We start from the raw sequence: 21,415 nt of genomic DNA, 5'->3' as shown, positions 1-21,415 counted from the left end.
GTCTAGACTTTAACATTTTGTTTATAATAAGTTATATTAAAATGATGTCAGCTTTTTGGAATTTTACACTTTTCCAAGATTTATATTTATACATCGTTCATATGTTTCAGAGGTTTTATTTAAAACATCTTAGAGCTAAAAAAAAAATTACAAAATATTTTTTCATCTTATAATTTTTATTTATTTTATTTTATATATATATAAAAAAATATAATTATTTTTATTAATTTTTAATATATTCATTTTAAATATATTATATTATATTTATATATATATATTAAAAAATATAATTATTTTTATTAAAATTTTAATTATATTTATTTTAAATATATTATATTTTATTAAATATTAAAAAATATTTTGAGAAAATTTTTAAAATAAAATAAAATTATAATAGTTAATTTATATATTATTGTAATTTAAAAAATAAAAATACACAATAATTTTAAAATAATAGATAAAAATAAATAAAATGATGAGACAGAGGAGTCCCATTTTTTTTTAATCTTATATCAAATGCAGTTATAAGTTTTTTTTTTTCTTTAGCTAACTACATGCAGACAATAAATCATATTTAATATTTCTTTCATTCTATTTTTTAATTTTTTTTACATTTATTAAAAAATATAATTTTTTAATTATATTCATTTTAAATATATTAAATCTTATTAAATATTAATAAAAATTTATTAAAAATAAAATAAAATAAAATAGAGTTATAACAATTAATTGATATATTAGTATAATTTTAAAAAAATAAAAAATTTTGGAATAATTAAAAAATAAACAAAAAATATGGAAAATATAACTAAAATAATAAAGATAGTTTATACTATTCTGACATACTATCAACTCAGATTCCTCCATTAAAAATAAAATAATTCATACTACCATGTTATTATTAGAAGATAAATTTGCTCTTTATATTATGGACTAATTTGTTTTTTTAATTTTAAAAATATATTAAATATTTTTAATATTTTAAAAAAGTTTATTAATTAATTAATTTAATAATTTTAACTATTTAAATATTATAAAAAATAATACTCTGATATGAATAAATGAATTAATATATTTTTTATAAAATTTGAAAGATAAATTAATAAATTTTTTAAAATTATTAAATTAAATAGTAAATATTTATTAATTAAAATTAATAAAAATATTAATTAGTAGATTTTAAAAAGTTAATAAATGATTACAAGTAAAAAATTTAATTTTTATGAACAATAAAAATAAAACTACTTAAATATATAAGAAATTTTAATATCATAAAAAGACAAAAAAATACATATATTCTGGGATTTTTATTGGCATCAGCAGATTCTATTTGTTTGTTGTTTGTAGCGGCATGAGCCAACGATGATAATTGGCAACTAGTAACGGTGGTCCAAACAGACAATTGTCATGAGTTAGTCATTGTTTGCAATTTGGAAACGAAGTTGCAATCGGAAAGAAAAATAAAAAGGAAAATGGAAACGAAAGAGAAGGTTGCAAGTTTAGTCCATTATAAGCTCCTGGACATAAAACGTATCAGCAGGTATCACTCTCACAACATACAAATGCCTATACGACGTAAAAGCTTTTCCAGCTGGAATAAATAAAAAATTATATTATTTTCTTGGTGATATTTATTTTAATATATTATTGGGGATTGAATTTTTATTATAATAATAATAATAATAATAATAATAATATTATTATTATTATTATCAAGGGTTACAATCACGAGAGTCAACACATGTGCAATGGGCGAGGGTGTTATCGTAATTATGGACGCAATCAACGTCCACTATCGCCAGCTGAACAACAGAAAACCCCACCAACCAATCAACGAGTGAACCCTGTACTATCACAGCTTGAGAACGCAAAGACAAAGGACAAAAGGTCTTCCGCACACCAAAAACCACATTTCCTTCACCAAAAATATCGCCAGGTATGAAATAAATCCTCTATCTCTCCTCCTCCGTGTCTTAACCACCGACCCGTCGATTAGGCATGGCCTCTCTCTCCGGTCTCTGCTCATCGTCTCCTTCTCTTAAGCCCAAAATCCCACTTCTTAAGGCCACTCTCAATTCCACGCCCTTCAAGACTTCTCTCCCATTTCCAACTCGCACTCGACTTGAGCCAATTCAATCTGTAGCTCGCGAGATCTCCACCGATTTGTCCAAGACAAATGATAAGTTGCCGAGCAGGCCCGAACAAGGGTTGATCAAAGATCCTGCCGCTCTATGGAGGAGATACGTGGACTGGCTCTACCAACACAAGGAGCTAGGACTGTATCTGGACGTGAGCCGGATCGGATTCAACGACGACTTTGTGAGGGATATGGAGCCCCGATTACAGAAGGCGTTTAAGGACATGGAAGAGCTGGAGAAGGGCGCGATTGCGAACCCTGATGAAGGGAGGATGGTTGGGCATTATTGGTTGAGAAATTCGAGCCTCGCGCCCAACTCTTTTTTGAAAACGCAGATTGAGCTTACGCTTGACGCCGTTTGCAAGTTCGCCGAGGAAGTGGTCAGTGGTAAGGTTAGTCTTGTGGCGATGATTTTGCTTTTCTTAGTTTGTTTTAATGCTTGGAAATATATTGTTTGGGCTTATTTGTATATATTTTGATGGTTGAGAAGGAAATTTGAAGCTGGAGAAATCCTGCATTATTTACTGCATCTGCAATTTTGCATGCATGCTCTAGTTTTGAAGAAGTTATTTGAGGTAATGATTTGCCTTCTATTTGACTTTTCTGTCATGCTTTGCACTTTGATGCAGATTAAGCCCCCATCTTCGCCAGAAGGCCGTTTTACTCAAATTCTCTCTGTGGGGATCGGAGGTTCTGCTCTTGGACCGCAATTTGTTGCCGAGGCTTTGGCGCCTGATAATCCTCCTCTCAAGGTATCTAAGAACCCCTGGCATTGTTTGCTTATTGTGACTAGCTGTGATGTCTCCCTTTCATACGTTATTTTCTTAAGGTTGCCAGGGCCTATTTCACCCAAAAAAATGTGTTTCCTATGATTGCATTTCTGACACTACATTTAGGTCATTCCACCTTTATGATGTTGTGTGAGCTTTAAATGCATGTTCTGAAAAATGTTTTCTCCATTCTACTTTCTGTTTTTAAAGTTTAAACCTCATTTTCCTGTATGAGAGGTACAACTAATGAATGAATTTTGCATCATATTCCGGTGGCAGCTTGTTTATCAGTTCTTATGGGTTTGAAAAGGATAATATGCTCCCTGTGCAATGAGCCGCAATAAACGGCATCTTGTTTATTTTTTTATTTCCCCCTTTTCATCATGAAAATTTAAGTTATTTCCAATCATGCCTTTTTTTGTTTACTTTCAATGACGGAATGGCCCTTGAGGTGTTAGATTCCCTGTTAGAACTAAGAGTCTTTTTGCTATGCTTATTCAACAAGGAAGTACCCTTATTATCTTTCCTTGGTTTATCTACTACATTTTACTAATTGTATTAGTCCTTCTGTTTTGAAAATTTTGCTTGTTGTGTAACAATATTTTATTGTCTTCTTGACAGATAAGATTCATTGATAATACAGATCCAGCAGGAATTGATCATCAGATTGCTCAGCTTGGCCCTGAGCTGGCTTCTACTCTTGTAATAGTGATTTCAAAGGTATCTTCGGAGATTAAACTTCATAAGGAAGATACATTTACTAGTTTGTGTATTTTTCTCAAGTTTAATATGGTACTAATATACTATCCGTTACAATTCTTTGCAGAGTGGAGGTACCCCTGAAACTAGAAATGGTTTGTTGGAAGTACAAAAGGCTTTCCGTGAAGCTGGCCTGGAATTTGCAAAACAGGTTTTGATCTCAGGTTCCTGTTTCTGCTTTTTGTTAATTTCCCCTGCTTCAAATACAAATTTGAAATCACATTGGAACTACTGTTAGAATAAAATATTGTGATGTGCAAACATTGACCAGATTTAGATTGATTTTTATGCTAGATCTCCAAAATTTATGTGAACCCAAATCTATGATGTGGCTACCTCCCATGCATGCAAGAAAATTGCCGTTATCACCTGTCAGTTCTTTTGTGCGAAACAACATGGGTGCAAAAACTCATCCTAGCATATGGTTTATTGGGGCGCTTTTTTTAATTTGTAATGGATTCATTGATCTCACCTCCCAGCATCAGTTGCATGGACTACTTTATGATTTAGTGGCATCTAGTTTCATACCTTGGCAACTAGTTTTCCATAGTTCATTGAAAATCCATGAATCATAGCAGTACTTATCTGATTATATAATAGAAAGTGACAAATAAACTAATTAATTCTATTCGAAACAACTTCTTTGTTTTATATGAATTGATGAAGACATTCAATTTTTTCTCCTGCTTTGCTGCCATGTTTTGCAGTTATGACTTTTATGTAGGTTACCTTTTTTTTGCATATAGTTTCTTTCCCCTGTTTTTGGGCTTTGAAATGGATATGCTTAATTTGATTCAGGGAGTTGCTATAACGCAAGAAAATTCATTATTAGACAACACTGCTAGAATTGAGGGTTGGTTAGCTAGATTCCCTATGTTTGATTGGGTGGGTGGTAGGACATCTGAAATGTCTGCAGTTGGCCTACTTCCAGCAGCACTTCAGGTAAACAACCGTTGAACTAAAATATGTTATGTTTGTCTATCTCAATTTAGTTCATAATTCTTTATGAGTTATCTTTACTTCAGGGGATTGACATTAGAGAAATGCTTGCTGGTGCATCATTAATGGATGAGGCAAATAGGAACACAGCGGTAAGTGTTGATCTAGATGCATGTGTAACAGTTAAATTTCAACCATCAAATTAAAATATCTATCAGAGAATGAATCCATGTTTTTCCAGATTCATCTTCCTCTTAGTTTCTAGCTGTAAATTTGATTGTTCACACTCTTCGAGCTAATTGTGTGCATTCGTGTTATTATTAAGAAGGTTTCTTTATGAGTAAATTGTTGCATACTTGCATTTGACTGGCTTTGGGTTTGATAGAATGAAAGTCAACCACAGTGATCTTATTGCCCCTTCTGGAGCATGCATGTGCTTTGTGGGGAACATGGGAACTTTCTTGTTCTTAGAGCTAATTGTGTGCATTCGTGTTATTATTGAGAAGGTTTCTCTATGAGTAAATTGTTGCATACTTGCATTTGACTGGGTTTGGGTTTGATAGAATGAAAGTCAACCACTGTGATCTTATTGCCCCTTCTGGAGCATGCATGTGCTTTGTGGGGAACAGGGGAACTCTCTTGTTCTTAGAGTTCGTTAAATGTTTTATTCAAATATCAATAGTTCCACTTTGCTAAGTTTAGCTTCTGCTCACCATGAGTCCATGAGCATAGTTGCATAATTATCAATTGGATTAAATTTAATACCCAACTTTTTGAACTATTGTGCCTTCTACTCTGACAATTGCTGTTTATATTTGCATTTCTCATCTGATATTACTTCTCCTCCAGCTTAGGGATAACCCTGCTGCCATGCTAGCCTTATGTTGGTACTGGGCCTCTGATGGGATAGGATCTAAGGTACTTATTGCATATTCAAATTCAGCACTCTCAATAGTGTAATGCCTTGAAATTGCTTCTATACATTTTAATTCGCATATTTTGACTTAATGCAGGACATGGTAGTGCTTCCGTACAAGGACAGCCTATTGCTAATTAGTAGGTATTTGCAGCAATTGGTCATGGAATCACTTGGGAAGGAATTTGACCTGGATGGTAATCGAGTATGTCAAATCAATTAGAAGAACCATCTCTTTGCTCCAGCTTCTGCTGCAACTGTTATTGGAATTTTGGCTGTTCATTTTTCTGTTCGGATTACATTCTTTCATTTGGAGGATAACCTTTTGTTAAATTGCACTTAATAATTTTAGGATCAGATTTTCCCACCATTATAATTGTTGGAGTTGTTTCCTGCCTGTGAGGAGTAATAATGGCAGTTCATCCCCCAGCATGGACATCACTTAGATCCAATCTTTTTTTTTTCCCTTGTATCCCTGAACATGCCTTTGATCTAAACTCTAAAGTTCTTTTGTTTGTGGTTACACCACTTGATCGATACATGAAGCCATTGAATGAACCAGTTATTAGTTTTATAGTGACAAATGTACAAAAGTCAGAGTGGTAAAATCACAAGTGGGTGGAATTATTACATGCCTACAAAATATATGTTACTTGATTTTTCTTTTTCCAGATGAGCCTTATTTAATGAATATTATATCATGTGAACATAGATTTGTGGTTTAATGTAGATTATTTGCTATTCTGTCCATTTGCCTTCTGAAGCTGATGAAAAATTTCCTGTAGACTAGTCTTTTAGGCTTAGTGGTTCTTTGGTTTCTGTGATAACTGGACCTTTTCTTATTTCACAGGTGAATCAAGGACTTACAGTCTATGGAAATAAAGGAAGCACAGATCAACATGCGTAAGTACTGCTATATGTCGTCTTTAGTCTATATGAAGATTATGTTGAACTTTCTATATTCAAGCCTCATGCACCATTCATTCTTCAGGTACATTCAACAACTGAGAGAGGGTGTGCATAATTTCTTTGTAACGTTCATTGAAGTGCTACGGGATAGGCCCCCTGGTCATGATTGGGAACTCGAACCTGGTGTCACATGTGGTGACTACCTATTTGGAATGCTACAGGTTAGAATTGCTGCAGAAACCTGTTTATAAGCACTTCCCCACTGACAAGTGATCCTTTCTGCTGAAATTGATATGTTTTTACAGGGAACTAGGTCAGCCTTGTATGCTAATGACAGAGAGTCAATAACAGTTACAGTGCAAGAAGTGACACCTAGATCTGTTGGGGCACTTATTGCCCTTTATGAACGAGCAGTTGGGATATATGCTTCACTTGTCAACATCAATGCTTATCACCAGCCTGGTAAACTCCTGTATCCTCTTGCCTTTAAATGACATTTGGGTGTGGAAGTGAGAAATGAAGGTCAATTATTGTGGCTGCTGAATGCTTATGTATCCTACTCTATGTCCTTTTGGTATGCTCATGCATATTTAATGAGACGTCCATGTCTTCTGATTTTGTCATCTGGCATTCATCTCAGGTGTGGAAGCTGGGAAAAAGGCAGCAGGAGAAGTATTAGCTCTTCAGAAGCGGGTTTTGGCAGTACTCAATGAGGCAAGGTAAAATTCCACATCTTCACAATCAGCTTTCAACTTCTTCATGCAGCCTTTTCTGTATGTCTGGGCACTTGTTAAATATGTGATTGCAATGTTATGATTTTTGTGCTTCACAAAGGATGTTGATCGACTCACTGTCCAGCCAGCACCCACCAAAAAAACCCCTTGGATTTACCTTGCAGTGAATATTAATCCCCATGAGTGTGAACTGCTTAAATTACAAAACAATTTGTATAAGATTGCAAAGGTAAAGGGATGGTTTAACTGTGTGAAATCAACCCCAGGGAACCCTTCGTTGGTGTTGGGAAACAGATTTCCTTAAAAATTGGCCTCTTAAGCATGGGCTGTTAGACTTGGTTGCAATACAATTTAACTCCAAAAGATAGGCTTTGGCTACAAATGCAATTTACTTTTCTCTTTTTAATTTTTTTTTTGTCTTGTGGTAATGATTTATGAATGGGCTACCTATATTACTGATGATGTTGTGCTCCTCTTTTTCAGTTGCAAGGAGCCTGTTGAACCGTTGACACTTGATGAAGTAGCTGAACGTTGCCATGCAGAAGAAGATGTATGTATAGTGTCCTCCTTCAAACTTAAGAGATTAAATGTTATCCTAACCTTCTGTTACTCATTGTTTCAGATTGAAATGATATACAAAATTATTGCACACATGGCCGCCAATGACAGAGCACTTATAGCTGAAGGTAGTTGTGGTTCACCGCGGAGCATTAAGGTTTTCCTTGGGGAGTGCAATATGGATGAGTTGTATGCATGAGTTCAAACAAATGAAATTCATCACTATGCTTGTATTTTTCACCAAAAAGTTCCATTACGCGGATATTGACCTTGTATCAAAGGGACTGGGATTTTCAGTTTTTCCCCTTTCTTTGTACACACATGGGAAATAAATGACCGTTGTGCTTGATTGTCATTTGACTGGTCTTCAACAAAACTATCTGTTCATAAAAGCTGATGCAAATTGTTGGATATGACAGCAACGATGGCAAGTCTCTTGAACATCGATTGATTAATGGCTACCTTGCATTTGCTTGTGTATAGAAGGCATTGGATAAATGTAGAATGTATGCACGGATCAGATTTATTGAACTTAATTCGGGGGCCATTGCGCCTGATTGTCAACATAAAGCTTGCAATGCACTATTCTGAAGGAGCCAATTAGCAACCTCTGAACTGTGAACAGAGGAGAAAGGATAAGTTATAATTTTATAAGGTAAAGTTTTCTATGATTCTTAAATTGTTTGGGAAGAAGATAAGTTAAACCTTCTCAACCCACCGGGTTTTATCTTTCATTACCTTAAAAATTTACTGCCAATTGATCAAGAGATTAAAAGTACGGCCAAGTCCAAAAGCCCTTTAAACCAGGCCTGACTAAAGAGACTTGTATAAAAAACCCAACCAGCTATCAAGAGCCCCAAAAGTAAATACTGTACATTTTTTTATAAAGAAATTTCCATACGTGGACTTATAATGGATAGGGTTGTGGATGGTGTTTTGGTTTTAAATGGAATCGAAAAACCGTATTGAATTGAGTCAAAATTGAAAAGAATCGATTGTATTGAATTGAATCAAAATTAAAAAGAATTGAATCGATTGTATTGAATTGAGTCAAAATTAAAAAGAATTGATAATATAAAAATCGATTGCAAGCATTAGACAACGTTATTGAATTTCAAAACAAACCAAACATATTTGATGAAGGGGAAAAAACAAAGAAACCAAACATAATTTGAGCGTTTTGCAAAATAAAGTTAAAAAAAAATATATTTCTTAAACCCTGGTTCGCGAGAAAATATTTCCCGGATCAGGGTGAATCGGTCCTCTATCGCATTTTATAAGTACGGTAGAGCTTACCACACTTATAAAATGTGGTAGAGGGTGATAAATTTAAAAATAAAATTTGTTTAAATAAAAAAAATTCTACTCTACTTTTAAAGTCCGGTAGAATTTTATTTAAATTTATTTTTAATAAATTAAAATTCAACCGCAAATTAAAAATGCAGTAAAATATTAAATTTTACAATAATTAAAAATTTTTATAATTTTTAATAATTAAATTAATTTTTCCATTTACATATTACCGCACTTGAAAAGTGCAGTAATATGCGCACTTTTCAAGTGCGGTAATGGTGAGTTTATATTAAATATATTATATTATTTATATTTATTTATATATAAAATTTATAGATAATTATAAAAATTATATTAATATTAATTATTTAATATAATTAAAATTTAATATAATAATGATCATATAAAAATTTATTTTAATAATTAAAATTATATATTTATAACATTATAATTATATTTATTTAAATATAATATCATATATTTTATATTTATTTATAGAATTTATTATTTTTATTAGAATTATATTTATAAATAAATAAAAAAAATATTTAAGAAATTTAAAAAAAAACATATAAACTCTGGCACAGAAACCCTCCTATCCCACTTCACCAGCTGCGGTAGATTTGTGTAAAAAAATTTATTAAAAATTCTACCGGTAGAATTTTTCTTTTTAAAAATTTTTTAAAAAAAATTATTTTCTTTATTAACTGATTACGGGCAAGAGACGACCCGTCTCTACCCTCTCTGTCGAGTGCAGTGTAAGGCAGAGAAACCCTCTTACCGCACTTTATAAGTGCAATAAATTTTTATAAAAAAAATTATTAAAAATTCTACCACACTTTTAAAATTGTAGAATTTTTTTTATTTAAAAAAATTTTATTTTTAAATTCATCACCCTCTATCTACCGCATTTTATAAGTGCGGTAGAGCAGAGGACCGATTCACCCTGATCCAGAAAATATTTTCTCACAAACCAGGGTTTAAAAAATATTTTTTTTTTTTAACTTTATTTGCAAAAAGCCCACATAATTTAACATTCTCGCTTGCTGGCCGAGCAAACCAACCTTCTAACCTTTATCATCGTCGTAGTCGTTTTCGTGCTTGGCTTCCCATTACATTACACCGCCAAAAAATGAAAATAAAATCAACCCAAAAAAGATATTAGAAATGTTTTCCGCCATTTATTGAAGTTCAGTTAAAGCCATCCGTATGGAAGGCGATAATTCAAAGAAAGACAGAACAATTACTCACAAATTATATTGCAAGTTAACCTTACAATAGAATTTTACCAATTCAATTTCACTAGGAATTACTCAAAAGCAGAAGAATATTTACAAAGACAATCATATCCACATAATCAATCAATTTGTAGCAGGAATGAATGGAATACAACATGGGAAACACCCAGCTGCATTAGCAGCACAAGCACAGATACAGTAGTGAAACCCAACCCCTGATCACTCTCCAACTAATAGTAGACATATCAGAGAAGCTTTGATATAACATGACATGAAGTCCAGAATGCTTTAGAGGCAGCCCTAAGAATTACTGGATTTTGGTATATCCTGTTAGGTGAAAAAACGGAAAATGGAGATAAGTTGATGTTTTACTCCTATAAAAGTAAAAGATTGAATCATCATATGCTTTGAATTGAACAACAATAGGTAGAAATGGTACTGAAAGTTCACTGAGACATGCATCAGACAGCAGCACAACTATAACCACTGCATACAAGGTAAACTGTATTAAATGAGATGCAACTCAAATAGCCTACCCAATGGCAGTCGCCCCCCAGGATGCTACATTATACATGACTTTGCTACCATCCCATGCCTTCCGCAGCTTCCCTTTCTTCTTTTTTACAGAGAATGTTTTGCTAAGGGCTAAAAAGAAAATTAACATATGATGTCAGAACACTTCCAACTAAATTGGTTATAATGGAGCTTTTTTTAACAATAAGCAATGGATTAATCATAACAGCTTTTACTAACCTTCCTGGAGTTGATTAGGGGTCAAATCCTGGTGGGAACAAAAAAAGTAATGGTATTAGATGCTTTATATGCAAAATATCACTATCAAGATTATATTCATGGGTGGTTCGTATTATTAAATCAGAATTCAAAAATCAGTAGCGCCAAATGATAACTTGTCTAAATATGCATTAAAAGCATTGAACATATAAATCCTTGATATAGTATCAACTAAGAAATGGTTGTCAATCTAAAGGTTGTATGTCCATACAGATCACAAGAAAATGCTTTGGAGGGGCAGGAATAGATAGAGCACCTAATGTAGCATAACCTCAGAAGGAAGCTAAGCATGCATGTTTGTCAGCATTGAAAGATGGCACAGTTATAGGTTACAGGAAGGACCATTAGATGCTCTCTAGTGCCAATACAACAAGTAGTATTTAAGAACTTAAAAGAGGGAAATATTAGAAAAATACCAAGCAGTTTAGCACTCTGACACTAGGGACAATCTTTTTCATCAGTTAGTACCATGAGAGTCAATCAATTCACTAAAGACATTCTTTTAGATACCATTAGAATCTTTACTATATCCAGAGTCAATAAAATAATAATGATTAGCATAATTTAGTAATCTACTAACAGGTGAAATTTTAAAAAAGGAGAAAAAATTTTTTCCGTACATTTGCCTGTCTAAAAGACAGCAAATAGGCAGCCATGAAGCATGCAATTCCCTCAACTAGGTCTTCTTGCCGAACAAGAACATAATCTTCTTGATCAGAATCAACAATTCCAGCTTCCCATAGATCACTTTCACTGACCATGTCCCAAGAACTACCTTCTTCTGCTACCAAACAACAACTCTGTTAGCAACAGTCCTTTCTAGGTCCAAAAGCAACAATTTCCTTTAAGATATACTACAAGATGTGAAAGAAAAGCCCAAGCAGATGATAATCTGCATATGAAGTACTACAGGTACTGTCTTCAGGTTCATACCAGACAAATTTTGTGGAACCAACATGTAATCACACTCTAGCTTTTCAAGGAAGTCAGGGCATCCAACTCTAGATTTGAGAAGGTCGCACAACTGCATCAGGGAAAAAAAGACATGCAAAAACATCTAAAGTAAAAGGAAACTCTTTATCTGATAATAAAAAATGTTTTTCCACATTAAAATTGCATCAACTGCCGTGATTCACAATAACTGTAGGTCAAGTCCTAGGTATGAAAAGGATATTTGGCAATGTTTACGGTATTCTATTAAGCACGCCTAATATGGAGGACTTCTCTATTTTTCAATTAATGGCAAGAATTGCATTATTAACCTTTAGGCCAGCTATTATCCCAACAAAATCACATGAGCTCAAGAATCACTGTTCTAACCTAGATAGTCTATTACCTAAGAAAATACAGTGAACCAAATTCCTCTTCCTTTGGATGAATGAACTAAGAATTGAGTACATCAACACACAGAGGAACAGACTTAATTAAACCTGTGAGAGTAGGAATCCCCTGAATCTCAAACCAAAAACTTTTAGTAGATTCTACCACTAAAAGCAAATGACTAAAGCATATCCAGAATTTATTACAAGTTCAGTTGCACAAGCAGAAAAGAAACAATAAAAAGCAAAAGGAAAAAAAAAATCATATATAACAAACATTCCCTTGGTTCGTTTCAAAAAAAAAAAAAGCATCCTAAACAATATCATAGCCCATTCTAGGGGGGGGGCACTGAGGTGTTATGAATTCAGTATCAAATAGTCCTCTGTTTAAAATACAGAAGGGAAACAGTAACATAATTCAAATATCAAGCTCAGCTAAACTTGGATCATGTATGAGCCAAAGCTTATCCATACTATTTTTCCACCTAAATAATAAAATGCAAATAACAAAATCATAGAAAACATTAAACTATACCGTGAATTTCACTTAGCAAAGTTTTCTCATAATCTAAGAGCTTAAATTAAGATGAACGAGATTTCATTTAAGACTCGAATTTTGTTCCTAAGCTACAATTAAAACTATACCTCATAGGCTTCCCGGTCAGCAGCACCAGGCGACGCTACTGAATTGTTTCGGCTGAGCTCCTTATCGTCGTCGTCCTCAACAGCCGGCTTTCCGCGGTCGTTATCGTTATCGTTATCATTATCATCATCGTTAACTTCGTCTACACCATCAGTGTTGTTACCGAGCAATTGGAGAGCTCTCTGGCACTGCTCGAGCACGGCCTTCAAGGTCTCCCTCTTAACGCGAATACGATCCCTGTCTTCTTCCGCCTTATTCTTCCTATTCTCCAAATCAACGAAATTGGAAGAGCTGGAGACCGCAATTTCCATGGTTTGCAATTCCAAATCACGGCTCTCAAAAGTATTTGTATTGGTTTGGGGTTTTCTTTCTCAAAACCCTAGAAATTGAACTCCTGCTCCATAACTTTTAGTTTGAGATCCTATAAATCATTTGATAGCAGAGGAAGAATTATAGGGATTCCACATGTACTCCTTCCTTTCGTTGCATTACTTTCTGATTAATTGCGTGCGGGGGATGAACCCCGCCGACGAGGTTAGCGTTCTCTCACAGTTGCACGGAAAGTGCCATCTTCTCTCTATTTCCCTTATTTTAATATCTTTATTCATACTGTCTTTTTTTTTTTTTTCAAATTATCTATTATTTTAAAAATCTTAAAAGTAAAATTAATTTTTACCTTTCATACATACTTACTTTTAGTAGTTTTTAAGTAATATGTGAAAAAAAAAATGGCCATAATTATTATACTTCTTTTAAAAAAATTAAGGTCATAATTAGTCTTATTAATTCAGTTGAATAAATCTTAAATGACAAATAACATGAACCCAAAATAGTTGTTTAAATTAATAATTTAATTATCAAAGAAGTTAATCTATTATTATTATTATTATTAAATAAACAATTTTTTTGGGGAAAAAAAAACCTGTTGAAGTTGGGTCATATACATGGTTATTGGCGGCAGCTGAAAACTGCTCCACATTTGCTAATGGTGGACTAAGCATTTGTTTTAGATGATAGATACTGGCAGATAGAAGTCAAGCGGGCATAGAGCCTAACACAATGCTGAATTGAGCCATCAAAGTAGATGGAGAACTAGCATCATTCTTGGCTTTTTGAAGCTAAGGAATGTGCAGCAATGTTTTTGCTTGAATCAACATGCTGGATCAATACATGAGAAAAAGCTGCTCAAGCTGATGAACTTCCTTTATAGTGTTAAAGATGGTGGATGGCGCCACTTGAAAATGAGTTGTTTGAACGATTTTACTGAGTGTTCCTTTAAAATGATTGTGTTTAATCCTTTATTAGTTGCCATAAGGGGGCGTATTTTTCTAACACTAGAGAATCTAGTTCACTCATACTACGTAGTAATATATAGTTCGTCTTTTATAATTCAAACAGAAATCATATTTTATACATAATATTATTGTTTTTCACTACAATAAATATGTATTATACTTTATTTGTTAAATGAAGACAAAAATGAATTAAAAAAAAAAAGTAAAAAGGATAAAACTTGTATCTTCTTTCCAATAACAAAGTGAAGAAGAAGTATTCTTTATTAATGTGAAGACTTCATGAATGAGAATATCAGTATACATTCAGCTTAAATAAAAGATTAATAACTAAGTTTGCTAGAAAAGTGGAGAAAAATAATGAAAAACCTCACTTGAAAGAGAACGGATCACCCAAAGAATCTCAACCACAAAGACTCATCCAAATAACATTATTTACAAATTACACCTTATCACTCCCTTACTCAAGCCTAAACACAGCATCCTTATCTCTCCTGAGGGGTAGATTCGTCCTTATTACTCCCTGAGTTAATATCCCCCCTCAAACTTTGTCCAGGGTGAAGACATAGTTTGCGTCGAAATTGTGCTAGGCGAGCCTTTGTCATTGACTTTGTAAATATATCAGCTACTTGATAGGCTGAGGGAATATATCTTGTGATCAAAACTCCTTGAGCAACACGCTCTCTAACATAGTGATAGTCAAGAGCTACATGTTTACTGCGTGAATGTAATACTGGATTGACTGTCAAATGTAGTGCACTAATATTATCACCATATAAGACTGGTGGCTGCCTTGGATAAATTTGTAAATCCTGTAAAAGATATCCAAGCCATGTAAGCTCGGCTGCTGTGTGTGCCATGGAACGATACTCGGCCTCAGTGCTCGAACGCGCAACTGTGTGTTGTTTCTTGGCACACCAGGAAATGATATTGCTACCAAGAAACGTACAATAGCCTGTAGTTGACCGCCGTGTGGTTGGACAGCCCGCCCAGTCTGCATCTGAAAAGGCACTAAGAACAAGTGAGGTATCTTTATTAAATAATAAGCCAAAATGAATCGTTCCTTTGAGATATCGTAATATACGGCGGACAATTCTTAAGTGAGACAATGTGGGACTGTGCATGAATTGAGAGACATAGTTGACACTAAACGACAAATCCGGTCGGGTTAGTGTCAAATACTGTAACGAACCCACAAGCCCACGAAAGAAGGTAGGATCTGGGACAGGTGTCGAGTCTGTAACAGCATCATTTCGCTGAACTAGTGGTGTGGGCTGCGGTTTGCAATCCACCATCTGAGCTCTTTCCAAAATCGAATAGGCATAACGGGTTTGATTCAAATGTAACCCGGTGTCTGTTGGTTGAATCTGAATGCCTAGGAAATGATGCAATGGTCCTAGGTCTTTCATTGAAAACTCTTTGCTTAAGACCTGCAAAAAATTCTGAACTAGTGGTGTTGAAGATCCTGTTAGCAACATATCATCCACGTAAATTAACAATACCAATATTCCAGAGATTGTATGCATAACAAACAAGGATGGATCAGCTAAACTACAAGTAAAACCATAATCAATTAAAAACAAGCTCAACCTATTAAACCAAGCTCTCGGAGCCTGCTTTAGACCATACAAGGCACGTTTTAACTTGCAGACATAATCAGGATATTTTGGATCTTTCATTCCAGGTGGTTGATCCATATATAAATCCTCGGTTATAAACCCATGCAAAAACGCATTTGTTACGTCTAATTGTCGAATTGGCCAATTTTCCACTAGAGCAACAGAAATAACTAAGCGAATAGTTCCAGGTTTAATAACAGGGGAGTAGGTTTCGATGTAATCAATGCCATCGAGTTGATGAAACCCCTTGGCCACTAGTCTAGCTTTCAATCTATCCAAATGGCCATCAGATTGTAATTTTGTTTTAAAAACCCATTTACACCCTATTATATTCACATGCGATGGTCGGGGAACTAGTTCCCAAGTGTGGTTTGTCTGTAAAGCTTGATACTCATCTAACATAGCCTGTTTCCAGCCTGGATGTGCAAGTGCACTCTTAACAGTTTTTGGCTCTGTAGGTATATCGGGTGAAATAGACACATGTAACGCATACCTCGGGTTTGGCTTCACTATTCCAGCCTGTGATCTGGTGACCATCGGGTGACGAGGCTGCAATGCTTCGGCCTGTATCCGTTCTGCTGGTTCGGAAGCCAATGGTGCTGAACGAACGTCAGGAAGCATCTCACTGTGATCCGTTTGAACTGGTTGTAGACTGCTGTCAACACTATCACTCACTGAGGTACCAGAAACTCGTGCAGTAGCTGAAGGTGACAGAGATGCCGAGTCTGATGTAGTTACAGCAGTGTGTCCACCAATGTTTTCCTCTGCTGCTAAGGTATTTTGGCCTGTGTCTGCAACTCTATTGGACCTACACAACGGAGATGGAGACTGCTGCTCCTGTTCTATTTGTTCTGGAGGCAGTCCGTCATTTGAACCAGCATCAGAATGTGAATGATGAGCTGCTTGTGGATCGGCACTTGTTGGATCATGTTCGGTATTTTGTTCTGTAGTTGGTGCAGACGCAGTTTGTTGTGCAGTGTCAATTGCAGTACCCTGCTGATCTGCTGGCATAGAGTCAACAGGTTCTATTCTCCGATTGTCATGTGTTGCTGGAATTGACAGTGGTAACACTGCTGAACCTGCACTTTCATCAGAACTTATTGGAGAATCAGTAATCCCAGTAGCTGGTAACCAAGAATTCATAAGTGTATCAACAAACAGTTTATTAGGAGATGCAGATTTATAAGGAAACACATTTTCATCAAAGCTCACATGTCGAGATATTATAACTTTCTTAGTTTTGGGGTTGAAACATTTGTAACCTTTGTGTTTTTCACTATATCCTATAAAGACACATAAACAAGACTTGGGATCGAATTTATGTCGTCTTGTGTCCCATATATATGGAAAACACTTTGATCCAAAAACACGTAGGGAGCTATAGTCAAAATCATTGCCAAACAATTTAAAAAATGGTGTTTCATTTCCTAGCACAGTAGTAGGCAACCTGTTCATTAAAAAAACTGCTGTTTGAAAGGCATCTACCCACATAGACAATGGTACATGACTGTGATACATCATCGTCATCCCTAATTCACGAATAAACCGGTGTCGTCGTTCGACAGCACCTGTTTGCTCAGGTGTATGAGGACACGACACTTGGTGTTTTATACCTTGTGCAAGAAAATGTGATGACAATGCATTATTCAAAAACTCACCTCCACCATCAGAATGAAATACTTTGATTGTCTTCCCAAATTGTCGTAGCACAAACTGTTCAAAGGCTTTATAAGCAACAAAAAAATCAGATTTTTTCTTTAGTGGTATTAGCCAAGTGTATTTAGAGTAATCGTCAACCAAGCAAGCATAATATTTAAACTTAGCAAAAGATAAAACAGGGGCTGGTCCCCATAAATCACAATGGATTTTCTCAAACACAGTGGTACGTTTATTGGAAGACAAACTAAAAGAAAATTTGCTCAACTTGCCTAACTGACAGCTATCACATAATAATTTAGAATGCAAGGAACCTTTGACATCTATAAGGTTCTTATTAAACAAAAGTGAAATCGCTGAAGATTGTGGATGTCCCAATCGTTGATGCCATATGTCCGCCGTGCCAGCCCTAAACCGTTTGGAGAAATATGCTTTTGGGTTTCCTGACAAGATATAAAGGTTATTTTTTCGTGGCCCTTGTAGCAGTACCTGTCCCGTCTGTCGATCCTTAACAGAAACCGAAACGTTAGAAAATTCACAATTCACATCATAATCGTCTGTTAATTGACTTACAGAAAGTAAATTTTTTTGAAGAGCTGGAACAGAGAGTACATTTGAAAGTGGTAATTTTTGTTTCTGTTCTATAGACGACTTTCCAACACCATCGATGGAGAGGAATGTTCCATCGCCGATGGTTATGGAATCTGGTCCATAATAGTCTGTTAATTTATGTAATAAACCTTTGTTACCTGTCATATGGTTTGACGCCCCTGAGTCTGCAACCCAATCTGTATCTATGACGTCTGTATCAATGTGAGTGCCGAAAGTGCTTGGGCAGGTGTGCTTTGTTTTTCTTGTGGAATCCACCAGCAGATCTTCGCAACATGACCTTCTCTGTTGCAGTATTGGCATATTTCGTTCTTGTATTGCTCTCGTTCTGCTTGTGTCATCCGTCTACGACCTGTCGGGGGAGGTCGTCGTTGGGAAGAATATGAATCCTTGTTTGAAAAAGAGTTTTGTGTTTGCTGGGCTTGGAAACCACGCCCTTGGGAATTAAACCTGGGTTGCCGATTTGAAGACTTACTGGAAGAATTTCTTTGATTTCCATAAAAAGCGACATGGGAGATTTGTTCGAGACCCGTTTCGCTTTGTGTGGAGAACCACTGTCGACGCTGGTCTAAGTTCTTGAGTTGAGAGACCAGTTCATTAAAACTGGGTCGCGGTGGTTTAAGCATCGTCGTAGTAAACGTCTCGTACTGGGGTCCCAGACTTGTGAGGAGACAAAAGACTTTTTCTTCGTCCGGTACTTTTTTCCCGATTGCGGCTAAACTATCGCAGAGTTCTTTAAACAAGCGCAGATGATCAGGGATGGACCGATTTTCCTCTTTGCGAAAATAGGTCAATTGCTGTCTGAGAGTAAACTCCCTCTCTTGAGAATTTTGGGCATATGCATCCTTCAATGCATTCCAAACAGCTCGAACTGTTTCTAGCCCGATGACAAGTCCGAGTGATTCCTCGCTCAGGGTGCCATAAATCCACCCACGAAGTAATCTATCAGACTTTTGCCATGCTTTGAAGACGTCTGAGTGTTGTGGTTGATAATTTTCTGGGATTGGGTTGGGAGGGGTAACGAATTTTTGATCTTCAGGGAAGCCAGTAGTCAGGTGATCTGACAATTCTTGACTTTCTGCTAAGCTCAAAAGTTGTTCTCTCCACAAGGGATAGTTTGATTGCTTGAGTTTGAGGGTTACAAAATTGGCTACATTTAGAGTAGAAGCCATGGCGAGCAGATCGTTTGGCTCTGATACCACAATAACAAAGTGAAGAAGAAGTATTCTTTATTAATGTGAAGACTTCATGAATGAGAATATCAGTATACATTCAGCTTAAATAAAAGATTAATAACTAAGTTTGCTAGAAAAGTGGAGAAAAATAATGAAAAACCTCACTTGAAAGAGAACGGATCACCCAAAGAATCTCAACCACAAAGACTCATCCAAATAACATTATTTACAAATTACACCTTATCACTCCCTTACTCAAGCCTAAACACAGCATCCTTATCTCTCCTGAGGGGTAGATTCGTCCTTATTACTCCCTGAGTTAATACTTTCATCAGGTTGCCGTCCCTTATTCTATTCATCAATCAATCTGTCAACTTTTGTATCCAAGTCCACTAAGCATAAATTGCAGCAGTGGAAATTTCTGAATTCAGGCATACGTCCGCCGATCCGCGTCCTTTGCTTAAACTTCAGCTGCGGCCAATTGACGCGGAGTGCTTCAATTACAATCCATATTCTATTTCTGACTAATGACAGCCAACTGGGAACGACAACAGCGGATGAGATATTTTCGATAATCATTGAACAGAATGCTATTTATATGAGTTTAAAATATATAATCACTTTAATCAGGTGTCTGTAGGCATTAAAAACTAAATTTATATATTGAGAATAGTTATTATGTATTTGTATTTTAAATTTTTTAAAAATATTTAAAAATCTTATTATCTTATTTTTGTTATTTGTCATTTTTTAAAATACTTTTAGGGAATCAGATGGTTTAATATTAGTAAAAGATAGGAAATTGCATTAAATGATTAGATGGCTTAATATTATAAACTGATTATTTGCCCTTAGTTTATATATATACATATATAAAAAGAGATTTTGTAAATTAATATTGCAACCGTTATTGGTTTTTATTTTCATTTGCTTGTAATATCTTGATTTTTTATTTTATCAACCTTTAAATTTGAAATTTTGTAAACTAATTCAGTATTACAAAATTAGAGCATATTATTTATTTTTTTAGTATAATTGATTTTCGAAAAATGCCATTTAGATTAGAACGATCGGGCCCCTGTTGGGACAGTGGATCATTATTCATCAAAAGTAATGGCATGACTGATGCGCAATGAGCCATTCTCCAAGTCAATTGATTTGAGAGGCACGACTGTCAGTACGTGCTGGGAGGGCCAGCAGGATCATCGCCAGCAATTATTCTTTTGTTGACTTTCAAAAATAGACCAATAATTGCTTATAATTTTAGAATAATGTATAAAAATAACAAAATTCCATTATAGTGTGTGGAAAATAATTTTTCCCAAATATATGAGGGGTCCACATGCAAAATAATAAAAAAAATTGAAATTAAAATGGTATACCATGCATATGCTGAAATTAAAATCTTGGCCATGATGGTGAGAATTCGATTGTGTCTGTGGAGTCTCCCTTCCCTTTCTATGGTATCATCTTTCCATCGTCGCCAACTCAATCTCGCCATGCATATGCTGATTGAGAAACTAAATTGTTGTTCTCTCTTTTTCTAGAGTTATAGACTTGTGAAGTTGTTGAGTCCCTTCTCCTTTGTTTCTTTAATAGGATTTTTAAGGCTTAAGTAAATTTTTCAAGGAGAAGTCCGAATTCTCATCGAAGATATAAGTGATCCGTATCTTTAGAGATGGAGATGGGTGACTTGTAAAGTATAATTTGGATCTGAAATGGATCAATTTGTCATTCATGTCCTAAGGTTTAGTTGTTTATATAAGTTATTATTTTTTGGGTTTGGTTTACTGTTATTTTTTATTTTTTATATTTTGAACATACAGACATATTGCATTGAAATGGCCCAAAGAATAAGTCTCGTTTATAATTGAGCAACAGAAGATCAAACCCACCCATAAATTCTCATAAATCTAATTCATAAAAATAAAGTTATACTCATACACTAAATCTGACTCTGAGTTTGATATGCGGACTGATCGCTCCGATTGTACAACGAATTGTACGATCATATGAACATAAAAGAAGTCAATAAATATCATAAGAGCAACCAAATA

At 34.8% G+C, this 21,415-nt stretch overlaps 2 protein-coding genes across 2 annotated transcripts; one reads left to right on the top strand and one right to left on the bottom strand.

Moving 5' to 3' along the window:
- The first annotated feature begins 1,869 nt into the window (after positions 1-1,869).
- LOC110606596 (glucose-6-phosphate isomerase 1, chloroplastic) lies at positions 1,870-8,077 on the top strand. The gene is made up of 14 exons (XM_021745472.2): positions 1,870-2,529; positions 2,767-2,889; positions 3,529-3,627; positions 3,734-3,817; positions 4,465-4,608; positions 4,692-4,757; positions 5,455-5,523; positions 5,619-5,726; positions 6,372-6,424; positions 6,513-6,651; positions 6,736-6,892; positions 7,071-7,149; positions 7,648-7,714; positions 7,787-8,077. Exons 1-14 carry the CDS (start codon positions 1,999-2,001, stop codon positions 7,919-7,921), a joined length of 1,854 nt encoding a protein of 617 aa, XP_021601164.2. The 5' UTR covers positions 1,870-1,998; the 3' UTR covers positions 7,922-8,077.
- Positions 8,078-10,248: 2,171 nt separating this feature from the next.
- On the bottom strand, positions 10,249-13,588 carry LOC110607092. The gene is made up of 6 exons (XM_021746146.2): positions 13,010-13,588; positions 11,979-12,069; positions 11,666-11,826; positions 11,007-11,034; positions 10,790-10,898; positions 10,249-10,580 (listed from the first exon to the last, which is right to left on the bottom strand). The coding sequence occupies exons 1-6, from the start codon at positions 13,316-13,318 to the stop codon at positions 10,499-10,501; spliced, it is 780 nt and encodes a 259-aa protein (XP_021601838.2). The 5' UTR covers positions 13,319-13,588; the 3' UTR covers positions 10,249-10,498.
- Positions 13,589-21,415: the final 7,827 nt, after the last annotated feature.

This window comes from Manihot esculenta, chromosome 18 (assembly GCF_001659605.2).
Source record: "Manihot esculenta cultivar AM560-2 chromosome 18, M.esculenta_v8, whole genome shotgun sequence".
NCBI lineage: Eukaryota > Viridiplantae > Streptophyta > Magnoliopsida > Malpighiales > Euphorbiaceae > Manihot > Manihot esculenta.
The sequence above is the reverse complement of the archived record's forward strand: the minus strand, read 5'-3'. Positions and strand labels throughout refer to the sequence as shown.